At 52.9% G+C, this 14,945-nt stretch overlaps 1 protein-coding gene across 6 annotated transcripts in view; it reads left to right on the plus strand.

The window, feature by feature from the left end:
* The window catches only part of SSC4D (scavenger receptor cysteine rich family member with 4 domains), a 32,456-nt gene extending 28,823 nt beyond the window's left edge, over positions 1-3,633 (plus strand). For 5 of the 6 annotated variants that reach the window (XM_082712590.1, XM_082712586.1, XM_082712587.1 and 2 more), the window contains 3 exons: positions 453-950; positions 1,912-1,989; positions 2,609-3,633. In XM_082712590.1, coding sequence (XP_082568716.1) covers positions 453-950; positions 1,912-1,989; positions 2,609-2,925 — 893 coding nt within the window. In that variant the 3' untranslated portion in view covers positions 2,926-3,633. The remainder of the gene's footprint in view (positions 1-452; positions 951-1,911; positions 1,990-2,608) is intronic. The other variant, XM_082712591.1, reaches the window with a different exon arrangement.
* The last annotated feature ends 11,312 nt before the right edge of the window (positions 3,634-14,945 follow it).

Below are 14,945 nucleotides of genomic sequence, written 5' to 3' on the forward strand. Positions count from 1 at the left end.
TGGCCAGATGGTGAAGAGGTGGGTGAGAGAACGAGGAACAGATGAAGCCAGGATGAAATCCAGAGCTCTGGAAAGTTCAGCAAGGCGGGAGGAGACAGTAAGGGAATGCTTTGAAGCTCTGAGGTAACGTTTGGGTGGGTGCTGAGGTCGGCAATGGAGTGGCCTTGAGAGGGTTGAGCTGAAGGTTGAACGAAGGCTGCCTGTATATTTGGAATTTGGTCTGGAACTATCATTAGGATCGAAATCAGGATAATGCCTGGAAATAGGACTCGGTTCATTCCAGTTAAGCTTCCCAAGCACCACAGGTGACCGACATGGCGACACTAGGATTGAAGCTGTGTGGGGTGCAGGTGTGGTACAGCTGGGGGATCTCGTAGGCGTCCCTGTGCCCGGCTGCAGGCCAGAAGGCCTCTTTGTCCCCTTCAAGTGCTCTAGATACCCTGTCTCTGCAGCTACAGGAGTTGGTGCCCTGCCTTCCAGGGAGATGGCACTGTTCACCACCGCTACCTGGGCCGCGGGGAAGAAAAGTAAGTGGCAGAGCCAGGGTTCTGGGGAGGGTGGGCGAGGGTGGGGCTGGGGCTCTGGAAGCCAGAGGTCGCAGCCCAGCCCCTATGGCCGCGGGCCTCTGCGCCCCGCAGGCGGGCGGCTGCGGCTGGTGGGCGGCCCAGGCCCGTGCCGCGGCCGCGTGGAGGTGATGTACGCCGGGGGCTGGGGCACCGTGTGCGACGATGACTGGGACTTCGCGGATGCGCGCGTGGCCTGCCGCGAGGCGGGCTGCGGGCCCGCGTTGGGCGCCACCGGCCTCGGCCACTTCGGCTACGGGCGCGGCCCGGTGCTGCTGGACAACGTGGGCTGCGCCGGAACGGAGGCCCGCCTGAGCGACTGCTTTCACCTGGGCTGGGGTCAGCACAACTGCGGCCACCACGAAGACGCAGGGGCGCTCTGCTCAGGTAAGGCCGCCGCGGGACGGAGCAGAGGCACGTACTTCGGCGCGGGCGGGGCCGCGCGCAGGCGCGTACTGCAGCGCAGGCGGGAGGAGGCGGGCTGTAGAGGATGGGCGGGGTCAGGCGTGGGGGCTCTCTGCGGCACGGCGGCGTGAGCGGGACCGGAGAGGACGCGCGCACTGCGCAGAGGGAGGCGGAGCCCGACCATCGACGCGCTCTGCGGCTGCGCGGCGCGGGCGGGGCCGGGAAGGGAGCGCCCTCTGCAGTGGGAGTGGGGTGGGGCTTGGTGAGGGCGTGCGCTCTGCGGCAGGGAGGGGCGGGCCGGAGGTGAGAGGCGGAAAGCCCCGGACAAAGTCTGGAAATCTGTGTTAAGGGAGAGGCCGCGGTGCTTTGGCTCTGCTGAGTCAAGGACCCACAAAGCCCTAGTAAGCAGAGAGAGTTCATCCGCCTTCTGGGAGCAAACGTCTGACCTTCGGGAGGAATCAGTGGAAAGGGGTGTTTGTAGAGTCTGACCTGTTTTTAAATGCTTCTGTTCATTGATTGGGGTAGAAATTGATAACTTCACCCTCCTTTGGTGCTGGGCCTAATAGCTTTGGCCGCAAAGGGGTAGCTTCAAAGGCTTCTGCTTTGGGTCCCAGGGTGAAAGAAAAACAATCCTCATTTATTGATTTGAGAGAGAGAGAGAGCATGAGCAGGGGGGAATGGGCAGAGGGGAGAGAGAGTGGGGAAACCCACCACGACCCTGAGATCCTGACCCCAGTGGAAACCGAGAGTCCGACTGAGCCTCCCAGGCGACCCAGCAAACCCCATTTCTGATCCAAGTGGCAGAAAGCAGTTGTCCTTCAGGTCTTTTCTCTACCCCTAAATCAGGCTTCCCTTGGGAGGCCTGGAGGTAACCTGGCCTCAAGGAACGTGTTCCTTAAGGTGACAGCCACCTCTTTCTTTTTCTTTGTCCTTGCTGAGCCAGGCCCAGAGGAGCTAGGACTGCAAGTCCAGCAGGATAGTTCTGAGACCACCCGGGTACCCACTCCTCGGCCAAGGGACGGTAGGTGCTCACAGCCCTAAAGATGGAAGTAGAGGCATCAGGATAGGAAGGACCAGAATCCAGGGAGAGCATAGCCTGAGGTTACACAGCTCAACAGATTTGTACCAGGTTTGAGAATCTTTGTTCTGTGCTAGTCTGTTTTCATTAATAGGGATATGGTGTCCAAAAAGAGGTAGGGGGGGTTCAAGGGAGCAGTCTTCAGGATTCCTAGGGACAGGAACCAACATAAGGGAATGTGTCTCCTTCCTGAAGAGATAAATGACAGGATTCACTTTTAAACCTGTGAGTGAGTGGAGATGATGACCTTCAGGGGACACAATCACAGTCTCCAGAGAGTAGCGCTGGGGCTAAGGGTCTGGGATTATGAACAGAGGACTAAGAACAGACATGGAGCACTCGGGATGTGCACAGCACCCCACAAAGGCTGGGGCATGCTCTTCCCGTCCAGAGACTGAGTCTGGACTGCTGCCCGTCCTATTTTAATCTGATTTGTCTGCCGTTATCCATCAGCCCCTAGAGCAATGCTGTGTCTCAGACCACCACCATTTTCCTCTTCTGTCTACCCCTTCATGGCCTGGCATGGGCCAGCCCCTGCAAGCTCTGATCCTTGTCTCCACAGGGCACCTGCGTCTGGTCAACGGAGCCCACCAATGTGAGGGGCGTGTAGAACTCTTCCTAGGGCAACGGTGGGGCACTGTTTGCGATGACGCCTGGGACCTGCGGGCAGCCACTGTCCTGTGCCGCCAGCTGGGCTGTGGCCAGGCCCTGGCAGCTCCCGGCGAGGCCCACTTTGGCCCAGGCCGAGGCCCTATCCTCCTGGACAATGTCAAATGCCGAGGGGATGAGAGTACTCTTCTGCTCTGTTCTCACATACGCTGGGATGCCCACAACTGTGACCACAGTGAGGATGCCAGTGTCCTGTGCCGGTCATTGTGACCCAGCCCGTTCTGCAGACCATCTCTTCTGGGAGCCTGCTGTGGCTTCTCCCTCTTCCTCCAGGAAGCCCTCCTCCTGTGACAACTTCAGTTCACCCTACCCTTCCCTCCTCTTGCCTGGGAGAGAACACACTCAGACAGTGTGGTCCTGCCTGGAGGAGCCTAGAGCCGGACTCTACCCATCAACTTTCTGTGTGACCTCACCTGTCATCAGCTACCATGGGCCCGGTTCAGTGAGAGCTCCCACTTTCTGCACAGCCAAAACATAAAGCGGGGAGAAGGGAATGACTTAACTCTCTTCTTTGGTGGGGCTCCTGTTAGAGCATCTTCCTGGAGCCTGGTCCAGGAGGCTCAGGGGCTCTCTGTAAATGGGGTATCTCCCTTACCCCCACCCATATTGGGATTCTCCAAGAAGAGGGAAGGCAAGAGAGGCCCACAGCTCTTAACTTTGACTGTCTAGGGCTGCAGAAGAACCCCGGTCATTGCCCTGGCCTTCTCCAAGAGGGGCCAGACTCAGATGGTGCTTGGCTGGACAAGGGGACTGGAGGGGCCAAAGCAGGGACAGTGGCCCCTCCGAGCAGCTGGAACCAGCATCTCTGATTTATGCTGCCCCCACCACAGAGCCCCCACTTTGCAGTAGCAAAGAACCCTGGGGGACTGTAGCCACCTCTTCATAGGTGCCAAGTCAATAAAGCATTGTCCCCCCCAACCCCCATCTTTAACTTGTGGGCACAAGTGCATCATTTGTAGCAGCAGGAAAGACTGGTTAGGACTCTGGAGAAAACTGGCTTGGGAACAGAGGGTAGATCAAAAGCATCCTGGAGAGCTCTCAGCAGGCCCCCACATCTTGGAAATGCTGAGTCATGATACAAGGCCTGGGAGGCCCCATAGGGTCTCCGAGCCCATCTCTGCCTTCCTTTTGCATATAGAGAAATTTTTCCACTGAAGGAAAGGGTCTGCTCCAAGACACATTGCAAGATGGGCAGAGTCACTAGAAGCAAAACTCAAGAAGAAGAAGGGAGAAGGGAGCAGAGCAGCACTGGGGCATTCCCAGGGGCTGCTCCTGGGGCAGCTCACCCAGAGCTCCAGGGGCAGAGAGAAGTGGGGGAATCTTGCCAGAGCCCCTCGCAGGCTCAGAGTGAGTAACAAGCAACTGTTGTGGTCAAGCTTCTGTCTTCCATGTCTGGCCTGCAGGCTCTCTGCTTTTGCATGGCTGCGAAACACAAATTTATTATCCTATAAAGCTTTTTTTTTTCCCCTAAAGTTTTATTTATTTGAGAGAGTGAGCGGGGAGAAGAGCAGAGGGGGAGGGAGAAGCAGACTCCTCGCCCACTGTGGAGACCCACGCGGGGCTCAGTTGCAGGACCCTGAGACCATGACCTGAGCTGAAACCCAAGAGTCGGATGCTCAGCCGACAGCTACCCAGGCACCCCATCCTACAGTTTCTTAGGTCACCAGTTTGAAGTGGGTCTCCTTGCGCTAAGCTCAGGGTATGGGCAGGTTAGTGTTCTTTCCGGAGAATCTATTTCCTCAACTTTCCAGGCTGTCCACAACGCTCGTGACCTCCCTGCAGCCAGCAAGTAAGTGCATCACTCCGACCTCTGCTTCCATCACCTCATCTCCTTTCCTGACGCTCCTGACTCCCTCTTCCATCCTCTGAAGCCCGTTGTGACTACAGGAGTCCCCGGATCATACAGGCTACTCCCCCATCTCAAAGTCTTTAACTTAATCCCGCCTGCAAAATCTCTTTAGCCCTGTAAAGTAACCCATTCGGGAGCTCCAGGGATTAGGACAGGGACATCTTGGGGGAGGAGAGTGGGGGAGGGCATTATTTTGCCTCCCACGGGCTCCAGACCTGGGTCCTGGCTCCCAGCCAAGGAGCAAGGCAGACACTTGAGCTCCACAGTCCATCAGCACTTGGCAGGAATGGCTTTGTCTCCATTTGTCCGGGAGCTCTGAGACCCACTGTGTCATTGGAAGGATGAGGACCCAAGCTATGAATGGAACAAAAATACTTGACTTAGGGAGTCTGGGCAGAGGGACGGAGACCCTCCTGCCAGCCTGAAACCCCCAGAGCTGAGTGCATGCCCCGCGCTCAGTTTCTGCTCCGCCCCCTCTGGCCACACCCACATTCAGGTGTGCTCCTCCCTCGTCTTGAGAAGTATCACAGCTTCCCATCCCTGGACCCCCTCTCCCATCTAAACAAACTGCTTTCGTCGACACTCTGTCAACCCTCAAAGCAGCCCTGTAGAAGCATTAGCGTCCTTTCTTTCTTTCTTTTTTTTTTTTTTTAAGATTTTATTTATTCATTTGAGAGAAAGAGCGAGCATGCGTTGGGGGAGGAGCAGAGGGAGAGGGAGAAGCAGGCTTCTTGCTGAGCAGGAAGCCTGATGCATGGCTGGATCCCAGGAACTCGGGATCATGACCTGAGCCAAACTGAACCACCCAGGCACCCCTGGCCTATGGGGTTTGTCTAAGACTTGTTTTCCACCCAGTTATCAAGGCTAGCACTGTTGTTATGACTGTTGTGGGTCCTTTTTTTTTTAAGATTTGATTTATTTATTTGACAGAGATCACAAGTAGGCAGAGAGGCAGGCGGGGGTGGGGTGGGGGGGGACCAGGTCCCCCGCTGAGCAGAGAGCCAGATGCGGGGCTGGATCCCAGGACCCTGGGATCATGACCTGAGCCAAAGGCAGAGGCTTTCATCCACTGAGCCACCCAGGCGCCCCTGTCGTGGGTCCTTTTTAATATTCTGGGGGGCCAGGGCCTGACGACTGGGAGCACACAGATAAAAAAGACAGTTCTTATGCCCTGGGGAAACTCACATAATAATCGCTTGCTGACTTGCTGTCCCTGAGTGGGACAGGCTTTCCTGAAACTCAGCCTGTCCCACTCAGAACTTTTGTCACCTGTACCTAAACCTGGGTTTCCCTGTTCAGTAAGTAACACTACCAATCACTAGCTTAAGCCAGGAACCTGGGTGTTATCCCCAGCAATCCCCACCCCCCAAAACTAATTAGTCACCGAACGCTACTAATTCTATCTCCCAAACCTTGCTAGAATCTGCTTACTTCTCTCCATCTCACATTTCTCACCCCAGCTTCTTCACTGGCTCCCTAGCTCCAGCCCATTCCCCACACCACAAGAACCGTGGGCTGTTGACGAACCTAACCTAACGCTGCCACTACCCTGCTCAAATACCTCCCATGGCTCCCCAGTGCTCTTCCTCAACTGCTTAGCTCAATTTGCAAGGTCCTCTCCAGCCTGGCTCTGCCTGTGTTTCCAGCATCATCTCTTGCCACTTGCTGCCAGATTCTTGCCAGACTGAACTACTTTCAATTCCTCTAATGTCTGGGCTCCCTTCCCACCGGGCCTCTGCACACGCTGTTCTCTCTGCCTGGGCTACACGTCACCCTCTCCCCTCCTTCCCCTGAGTCAACTCTAATTTAGCCTCATGTCTTAGCTTTCCTTTTCTCCAGAACGCGCCCTCTCTGATGCCTCCTCCTCCGGGTGTGGATGAGGCACAGCCAGCCTCATACTCTGTCTGAACCTCCCTAGGGACAGCACTCACCCCTGCAGAGACTGCTGACTTGGCTGTCTCTTCTACTAGCTCAGGGGGCCTTTGAGGGCTGTGGCTGGAGCTGTCATGCCCAGCTTCGTGCACAAGATGCTATGCACAGCAGCTGGTCAAATACTGGTTGTCGGGTGAGTGAAGGACATGAGCAAATATTTCTGAAGCTCTTGTGTGCAGGGCCAGGCTCTGGGGCTCCAGAGCAAGAAGAGACCCAGACCAGCTTCCTGTTTGCAAGGCACAGAGATGACCTTCAAGAGGAGGAGAGAAATGATAAGCCACTGAGCACATCCATAGAGAATTGGAGCTAGTGAATAGTGTTCTAAAGAACATAAAATGGGGGGCACTTGGGTGGCTCAGTTGGTTGAGCGACTGCCTTCAGCTAGGGTCATGATCCCAGAGTCCTGGGATCGAGTCCCACATCGGGCTCCCTGCTCCATGGGCAGTCTGCTTCTCCCTCCGACCTTCTTACCTCTTGTGCTCTTTCTCACTGTCTCTCTCTCAAATAAATAAATAAAATCTTAAAAAAAAAAAAGAAGAACATAAAGTGGGTGTTGTGGTAGGGACTGGGTGGTCAGGGAAGGTCCCCGAAGAGATGAGACTTGAGTTGGGCCTCAGTAATGAGAGGGAGGTGGCCATGAAACTTTTGGCCACAGAAAAATTGGGGAGAGGAACATTCTAAATCCTTCAGTGGGGATTTAGCTCGGACTGAAAAAGGGCCAGATACTTGGGGCTTTCTAAGTTGTGGGGAGCTTTATTCTAAGGGCAATGGGAATCCATTGGGAAATGGATGACACAGGTGCCCCAGATGGCAGTCTCTTGAATACCTTCCACCTCTTTCAACTTTTTGAGTGCACCCTGCCTCTTAAAATTTACTTAAAAGGGGGACGCCTGGGTGGCTCAGTTGGTTAAGCAGCTGCCTTCAGCTCAGGTCATGATCCTAGAGTCCTGGGATCAAGTCCCACATCGGGCTCCTTGCTCAGCAGGGAGCCTGCTTCTCCCTCTGCCTCTGCCTGCCGTTCTGTCTGCCTGTGCTCGCTCTCTTCCTCTCTCTCTCTGATAAATAAATAAAATCTTTAAAAAAATAAATAAATAAAATAAAATAAAATTATAAAAAAAAAATTTACTTAAAAGGACCTAGTCACCAGGGTGCCTGGGTGGTTCAGTTGGTTGAGCATCTGACTCTTGGTTTTGGCTCAGGTCATGATCTCAGGGTCTTGACATCAAGCTCAGACTCCAAGCTGGGTGTGGAGCCTGGTTGGGATTCTCCCTCACCCTCTGCCCCACCTTCCATCCACACACTGGCACTTGGAAGAAAAAGAAAGGAAGGAAGGAAGAAAGGAAGAAAGGAAGGAAGGAAGGAAGAATGAATCAAGCCAGCTGGGTATTTTCCATTATAGTAAGGATACCCAGCATCCTTACCAAAAACTCCAGGAATTCTTCAGAAGCTTGGACTCTGCCGAGCACTCCTGACGTTTGCTGACTTTTGCTTGCTTGCTGGCATTCCTTTCTCCTTTTCCTTTCTTTCCTTTCCTTTTCCTTCCTTCCTTCGATACATTCATTTATTTGAGAGAGAGAGAGAGAGCACAAGCAGGGAGGGGGCAGGGAGAGAGAGAATCTTAAGCAGGCTCTGCACTGAGTTCAGAGCCCTGAGTGGGGCTTGATCCCACAACCACAAAATCATGACTTGAGCCAAAACCAAGGTTTGGATGTTCAGTTGACTGTCCGCCACCCAGGCACCTGACTCTGAATCTTTTATCTGCTTTTGCCTCCCCTGTAATTCTCCTTTCTCTTGTTCACTAACTAAGCCCTTCATTCCTGGTTTCACCAATTCTGGGCTGTACGTATAACACACTTAGCTGGTGATTTGGAGCAAAGACCCATTGAAGAGCTGAAAATTGAAAATTAGATTTTTTTTTAAAGATTTTTAAGATTTATTTGAGAGAGAGAGATCACAAGCAGAAGGAGAGGCAGAGGGAGGAAGCAGACTCTCTGCTGAGGAGGGAGCCCGATGTAGGGCTCCATCCCAGGACCCTGAGATCGTGACCTGAGCCAAAGGCAGAGATGTAACTGACTGAGCCACCCAGGCGCCCTAGATACTTTGTTTTTACAAGCCCTTGTATATTCATACACACCACCACTGCCACCTCCCGCCCATTCACATTTCCAGATACTTTTCACTCATTTTTCTCTACTCTAGCCCTAACAGCCTATGCCAGTGCTAGGACCCTCCCTTTCTCCTATTACCTCTTTCCTTCTCCTCCCTGTTTTGCGAGCCCTCTGACTGCCACACTGTTGCTCATTGCTTTCTCCCCCTCCCCCTGCTAAGATTTTTGTTTATTTATTTGAGAGAGAGCAAGAGATGGAAAGAGCACAAGCAGTGGGAGTGGCAGAGGGAGAGGGAAAGGGAGAAGCAGGTTCTCCGCTGAGCAAAGAGCCCAACGTTGGACCTGATCCCAGGACCATGAGATCATGACCTGAGCTGAAGGCAGATGCTTAACCAACTGAGCCACCCAGGCACCCCCCTTTTTTCCCTATTTTTTTTTTTAAAGATTTTATTTATTTACTTGAGAGAGAGACAGAGAGAGCATGAGCAAGGAGAAGGTCAGAGAGAGAAGCAGACTCCCCATGGAGCTGGGAGCCCGATGCGGGACTCGATCCTGGGACTCCAGGATCATGACCTGAGCTGAAGGCAGTCGTCCAACCAACTGAGCCACCCAGGCATCCCCCCTTTTTCCCTATTTAAATAACAGTTTTATTGAAATAAAATTCAGTTATCATAAGGTTCACCCTTGTAAAGTATACAGCTCAGTAGGAGTTTTTTTTGGTTGTTTTTTGTTTTTTAGTATATTCACAGAGTTGTGCAACCATTGCCACTACCTAATTTCAGAACATTTCATCCCTCTTCCCCCCAAAAAACCCTTACACCCGTTAGCTGAACTCCTCATTCCTCTTCCCTCAGCTCCTGGCAACCACTAATCTACTTTCTGTCTCTGTGGATTTGCTTATTCTGGACATTTCATAGAGACAGAGCCATGCAATATGAGGCCTTGTGTCTGGCTTCTATCACCTAGAATAATGTTTTCAACGTTCATCTGCATTAAAGCGTGTATCAGGACGTCATTCCTTTTTCTGGTGAAATAATATTTCTTTGTATGGACGCAATCAATTGTGTTTAGCCATTCATCTGTTGATGGACACTTGGGCTGTTTGTACCTTCTGGCAATTATGACTAATGCTATGATGCACATTAGCGTGCACGCATCTGAGAATTTTTCAGTTCTTTTGGGTATGTACTTAGGAAGAGAATTCCTGAGTCATGTGGTAATTCCACCTCTGACATTATGAGGAACCACCAACCTATTTCCCACAGTGGCCGCACCATCTCACATTCCCACCTGCAGTGCACGTGGGTTCCAACTCTCCACATCCTTGCTAACTTTTATTGCTCCCTCCCCATTAAAAAAAAATAGTGAAATCTAAAACAAAAACAAACCAAAAAAATTTGGCCGTCCCAGTGGTTGTGAAGTGGTATCTCCTGGTTTTGATTTGAATCTTTTTTTTTTTCTTCAAATTTTTATTTAAATTCTAGTTGGTTTACAGTGCAGTACTGGTTCCAGGAAGAATTCAGTGGTTCATTATTTGCATACAACTCTCAGAGCTCACCCTAACAAGTGCCTGCCTTAATAGCCATTCCCCATCCCCCGCCTGATTTGCATCTTTTTAATGACATTATGTTGAGTATCTTTCCCTATTCTTATTGGCTATTTATATATCTTCTTTGGAGAGGTATCTATTCAAGGCCTTTGCCCATTTTTCAGTTGGGTTCTTGCTCATTTTTATGCAGAACTGTCTAGCTATCCTGTCCACCGCCTAGCCTTCAGGACTAGTTTTCCAATATAGTCCTTTTCGTTTTGCTAATCAAAGCTGGCTCTCCTAATTGAAATTTTGCTGCCTCCCATGAATCTATGTCATTTTTCCTCATTTCACCTTCACAACCTGAAAAGAAGGTGAAATCCTTCTGATTTTACATACAAGTATTTAGGGGTTGGCCAAGGTCACATACCTGATTAACCAGGGTTAGGGATCTGCACCCAGAGCAAACTCCCCAAAGCCCCACCCTGTTCCTACCAACTAGCTGGTCCTATTGTATCTCATGACCGCCCAGGATCCTTCTCTTCTGCGCAGAGAAGAGGAACTATGGACAGGGAAGGGTCTGGACTTTCTCTAAGCCACATAGGGTGATGGGTCAAGCCCATGAAGGGACTCCCATCTCAGACCACGGATCCTCACCCAAGCCCCACCCGCTGTGTTTGGACTCGGAGAGAGTGGCAAGGCTCGGCCCTTCCGGCCCAGTCGGGTCGCGCCTTCCTGCTGAGTCACCGCCACGACGCGGGGCGGGGCGCGGAGGACGGCGGAGGGGAGGCGGGTAAGATCCCGCCCCGCGTGGGAACTGAAGCCCCACCCCTAGCTCCGCGGTTTCCTCCCGATTGGGCAGACTGGGAACGGCCCAGCCAATCACAGCAAGCTGCGGAGTGCCGGTGGGACGCAGCCTAAGGCGAAGGAAACGACCCCACCTCCCCAGGAATCAGCCCCTCCCGGGCGCGCCCCGCGGGGCTTTTGGGAGCGTCCTGGGCCGGATCACTGAAGGGGTGGGGCTGGCCGGAACCTGGGCGGGGAGGCCCGGAGCAGCCCACACCCGGACGAAAAGGAACGCTCGGAAATGGCCTGCAGGAGGTTGGGGTGAAGGCGACCTTTTCCAGTCTGTGCAGCCATTCTCAGTTTAGAGGAGTGGCCCACCAATCGGGCGGGCTGGGGTCTCTACCCTTGTTTTCAAAGGGGAGTGTTGATCCACCCCAGCAAAGGGATGGGGTTGCTGGGTCACACTGAGGGTGTGGTCCCTGTTGGCCCTCAGCGTTTTTGAGATGTAGGCAAGGCTGGGGAGGTGGTCTCTGGCTCTTAGTGGTTTCTCAAAGTCAAGACCGGATGGTCAGCTCGGTCTCTGACGCTAGCTTCTGCTCCTAGTGTGACTTGGTCTGCTTGACCTTTCTCTTAAAGATTCCGTGCAGTCTTTCTTCCCTTCAGCTCGCTCAGCTACTCATCAAATATTCTGAGACTCTTCCTTGTGCCATGCAGGGATGAAAAGGTCCATTGCTGGGCTACCAGGTCCATGCCCTGCTCGAGTTTATATTCCAGGCGGGAGACAGCAAAAGTTGCATCAAAGCCTGATGAGCATTGCAATGGGACTGAACAGTGTTAAGTTAGGGGCAGGTCCTAGGGGCCCCTAATTTATACTGATTGGGACCCCAGGGACTGCTTTGAGAAGAAAGGAACTTTTTAAGGAGAGGAAAAGGAACCTGGCTTTATTGGAATGGGAGGAAAATCGGAAGATTAGAATTAGAAGTTCAACCCAGATGGTGGGTGTAGAAGGGAGGAGAGCCTTGTAGGTCATTAACGATTATGGAGATTATCCTGAGGGCACTGGGAAGCTAACTTATCGGGTTATAAAGGAGAGCCCTAATAAGATCTGAATTTTACAGAGATCGCTCTGGGCATCCTGTGGAGAAGAGAGAGTTAGTAAGATAATAAGATAGAAGCAGGGGCGCCTGGGTGGCTCAGTGGGTTAAGCCGCTGCCTTCGGCTCAGGTCATGATCTCAGAGTCCTGGGATCGAGTCCCGCGTCGGGCTCTCTGCTCAGCAGGGAGCCTGCTTCCCTCTCTCTCTGCCTGCCTCTCCATCTACTTGTCATTTCTCTCTGTCAAATAAATAAATAAAATCTAAAAAAAAAAAAAAAAAGATAGAAGCAGCGAGACCAGTTGGAGACTGATGGATTAATGCAGGGGAAGTGGGGGGGGGGGGTCTGGACTTTGGTGAAAGTGGTAGATGATGAGTCCAGAATGAGCAGGGAGCTCTAATGCTTCCTCAGGCTCCACTCATTCATTCTGTCATTCAGAAAATATTCTGAACCACTCTGAGCCAGAAATGATGCCCAGTCTCCCAGGGAAAGGGGCTCCTGTCTGACCCTCTCAGGGTAGAAGGCAAGGGGTGATGTCTGCAGAGGGCTGGTTCGGAGCTCTCTGTGACCCCACAACTCCAAAGTATTTGGACATCGATGTGGGGGTTCCTATGCATTCCAACCCATCGATGTGGGGGTTCCTATGCATTCCAACCCTCACCAGGCTTTGACTCCCCTCTGCTGTCAGCCAGGAATTACTATTCCTACCTAGCAGATGGAGAAACTTATGCTCAGAAAGGGGACTGCCCTGACCAAGGTCACTCACCCTGAACTAGAGGCAGACTTGGGAACTGGGTATCCGGGTTTCCATGGCCTCTCTCCTCACTGTAGTCTGGATACTGTTTCAGGCTCAGAGACTTTCTTCACACTGTCAGACAGAGGGGCGCCTGCCCCCTGCCTCTCTGAGCCCAGCTCCAGCCCCAAGATTGCTTTATTATTAGCAACAGCCCACGGCTGCATGGAGCTGTAGAGCCTCTATCTTGCCAGAAGACTTCACGTGTAGTATTTCATTTGATCGTCTGGCCACACTGGAAAGTGAAGATTATTATCCCCACTTTACAAGTGAAAAGATTGAGGTTTAAAGACAGTAATTATTATGCATCATTGAACTCCACTAGGGTTCAAAAGCTTGGAAGTACGGATGCATTGAACTCTCACCCCTTGCTACGGGTGCTGGACTCGTAGAAAGCCAAGATGAATGGGATATGGTCTCTGCCCCCAGAGAGGAGACCCATATAGAGGGATAGAAAGCATATACATTCCTAGACCTTGTATAAGACCCCAGCTTGCGGGTGCTTAGAGAAGTATTGTGAGTTCAGAGGAGGAAAAAGGCGTCAATCCTAGTAGAAGTTCTGGGAAGACTTTTGGAAAAGGGAACATTTAAGCTGGGATTTGGATAGGTGGGGAGAGGGCGATGGGTCCCTCTATACCCTCTTCCTGCATCCTGGACCCGTCACACCTACCAGATTTCCTGCACCTAGTAGACATTCAACATTTGAGTGAACGAAGGAAGCAAATGTATGGTGGAGAGGCTGGATGGGGCCCGTTTGCAGGTGGCCTCGGTGATCAGGAGTGTCTCTTTCAGCCCCGCCGCTGAGGGCTACTGTCTGGAGCGTGTCCCGTGGATAGTTAGGACAGAACCATGAAACTTGCTCTTACTTCCCTGTTGCAGCAGGGTTTGGCACTCAGCGTAAGTGCAGGAGGTAAGGGGCGCTGGATAGAGGAACCCTTAATTGGTGGGATCTTGACCAACTCTGCAGCTCCGGGACCTGAGGTCATACAATCACCCTCAGCCCAAGCCGCTTGGCCAGAGTTTTGGAACTGTCCCCGTAGTGAGCCAGGAACAGAAGGCAGCTGTTACCCCCCAAGTTCTTCTTGGCCCTAAAGGACCCCTGTGATGCCCCAGGTTACCCAGATCCCTTGTCTCTGTGGGGCAGAATCACTGAGGACTGTGGTAGTGGTTCTCATTTTAGAAATGGGACTGAAGACTGTAGGGGACCCAGTGGCCAGGGAAACCTCTCAGCTAGTAAGGGGCAGAGTGGTGTGGGGGTGGGGTGGGGGGTGGTCCTTGTCCCCAAAGCAGTGCCCCCCACTCCTGCTGCCCTTGAGGAAGCCCTGAGGGCACACTCTTCAGTCTGCCTGTGGGGAAACAGGGTCAGCTGGCTGGGATTTCTGCGGCACGCTGTGCAGGTGGTAGAGACAGCCCAGCTGCCCGGCTGCCTGGCCTGGCGGCCTCTGCCTTCCCAAAGCAGCCATCCGTCTTGCACTGATTGGGTCCAGCCCAGCAGCTTCCCGGATGAGCCGTGGGCTCCCAGCCAGCCTGCTCAGCACCTTCTCTCCCCAGCTCTGTCTCCGGCAGTCTGTCTTCTTGTCTGTCCCTCTGTCGACTTCGACTCCTTGTTTCTCTCTTTCTCTCTGGGGCTTTGTCTCTGCTGCCATGTGTCTGCCTGTCAATATCATTTCTCATCTCTTTTTTTTTTTTTTTTTGGTGAGTCTCAGGACCTCCTCCTGCCAGCTGGGCTCCTTGCAGACGCCTCAGGCAAGTCCCCTTCCTTGGGGCTGAGGCCTTGCCGCTAGCTCTGAGACTCATCCCTTTGCTCAAACAGCCCGTTCCTGGGTGGCATTCCTGAGGCCTGTGGCCTGGTTGCAGTTTGCCTTTTCCCCCAGGCCCGGCCTCCTTCTGGAAGGTTCCAGCATCCACGGGATGCAGCATCTGGCACCAGAGCCTCCTGAGGGAACCTCCTTAACCTCCTGGGCCTCACCCTAGCCATGTGCACTCCCGCAGAATTTTCTGCAGCCCTTGCGAGACTTCTGAGAATGACGACACTCCACTCTGGATCCTGATACCTCCCCTTCCGGGCTCCCCTTAGTGTCCCCGAGGCCTCCAGTCCCTGACTCCCTTCTGGACTCTGTTTCCCTTACGTAGCCCAGTCCT

This window comes from Mustela nivalis, assembly GCF_964662115.1.
Source record: "Mustela nivalis genome assembly, chromosome: 19".
NCBI classification, from domain to species: Eukaryota; Metazoa; Chordata; class Mammalia; order Carnivora; family Mustelidae; genus Mustela; species Mustela nivalis.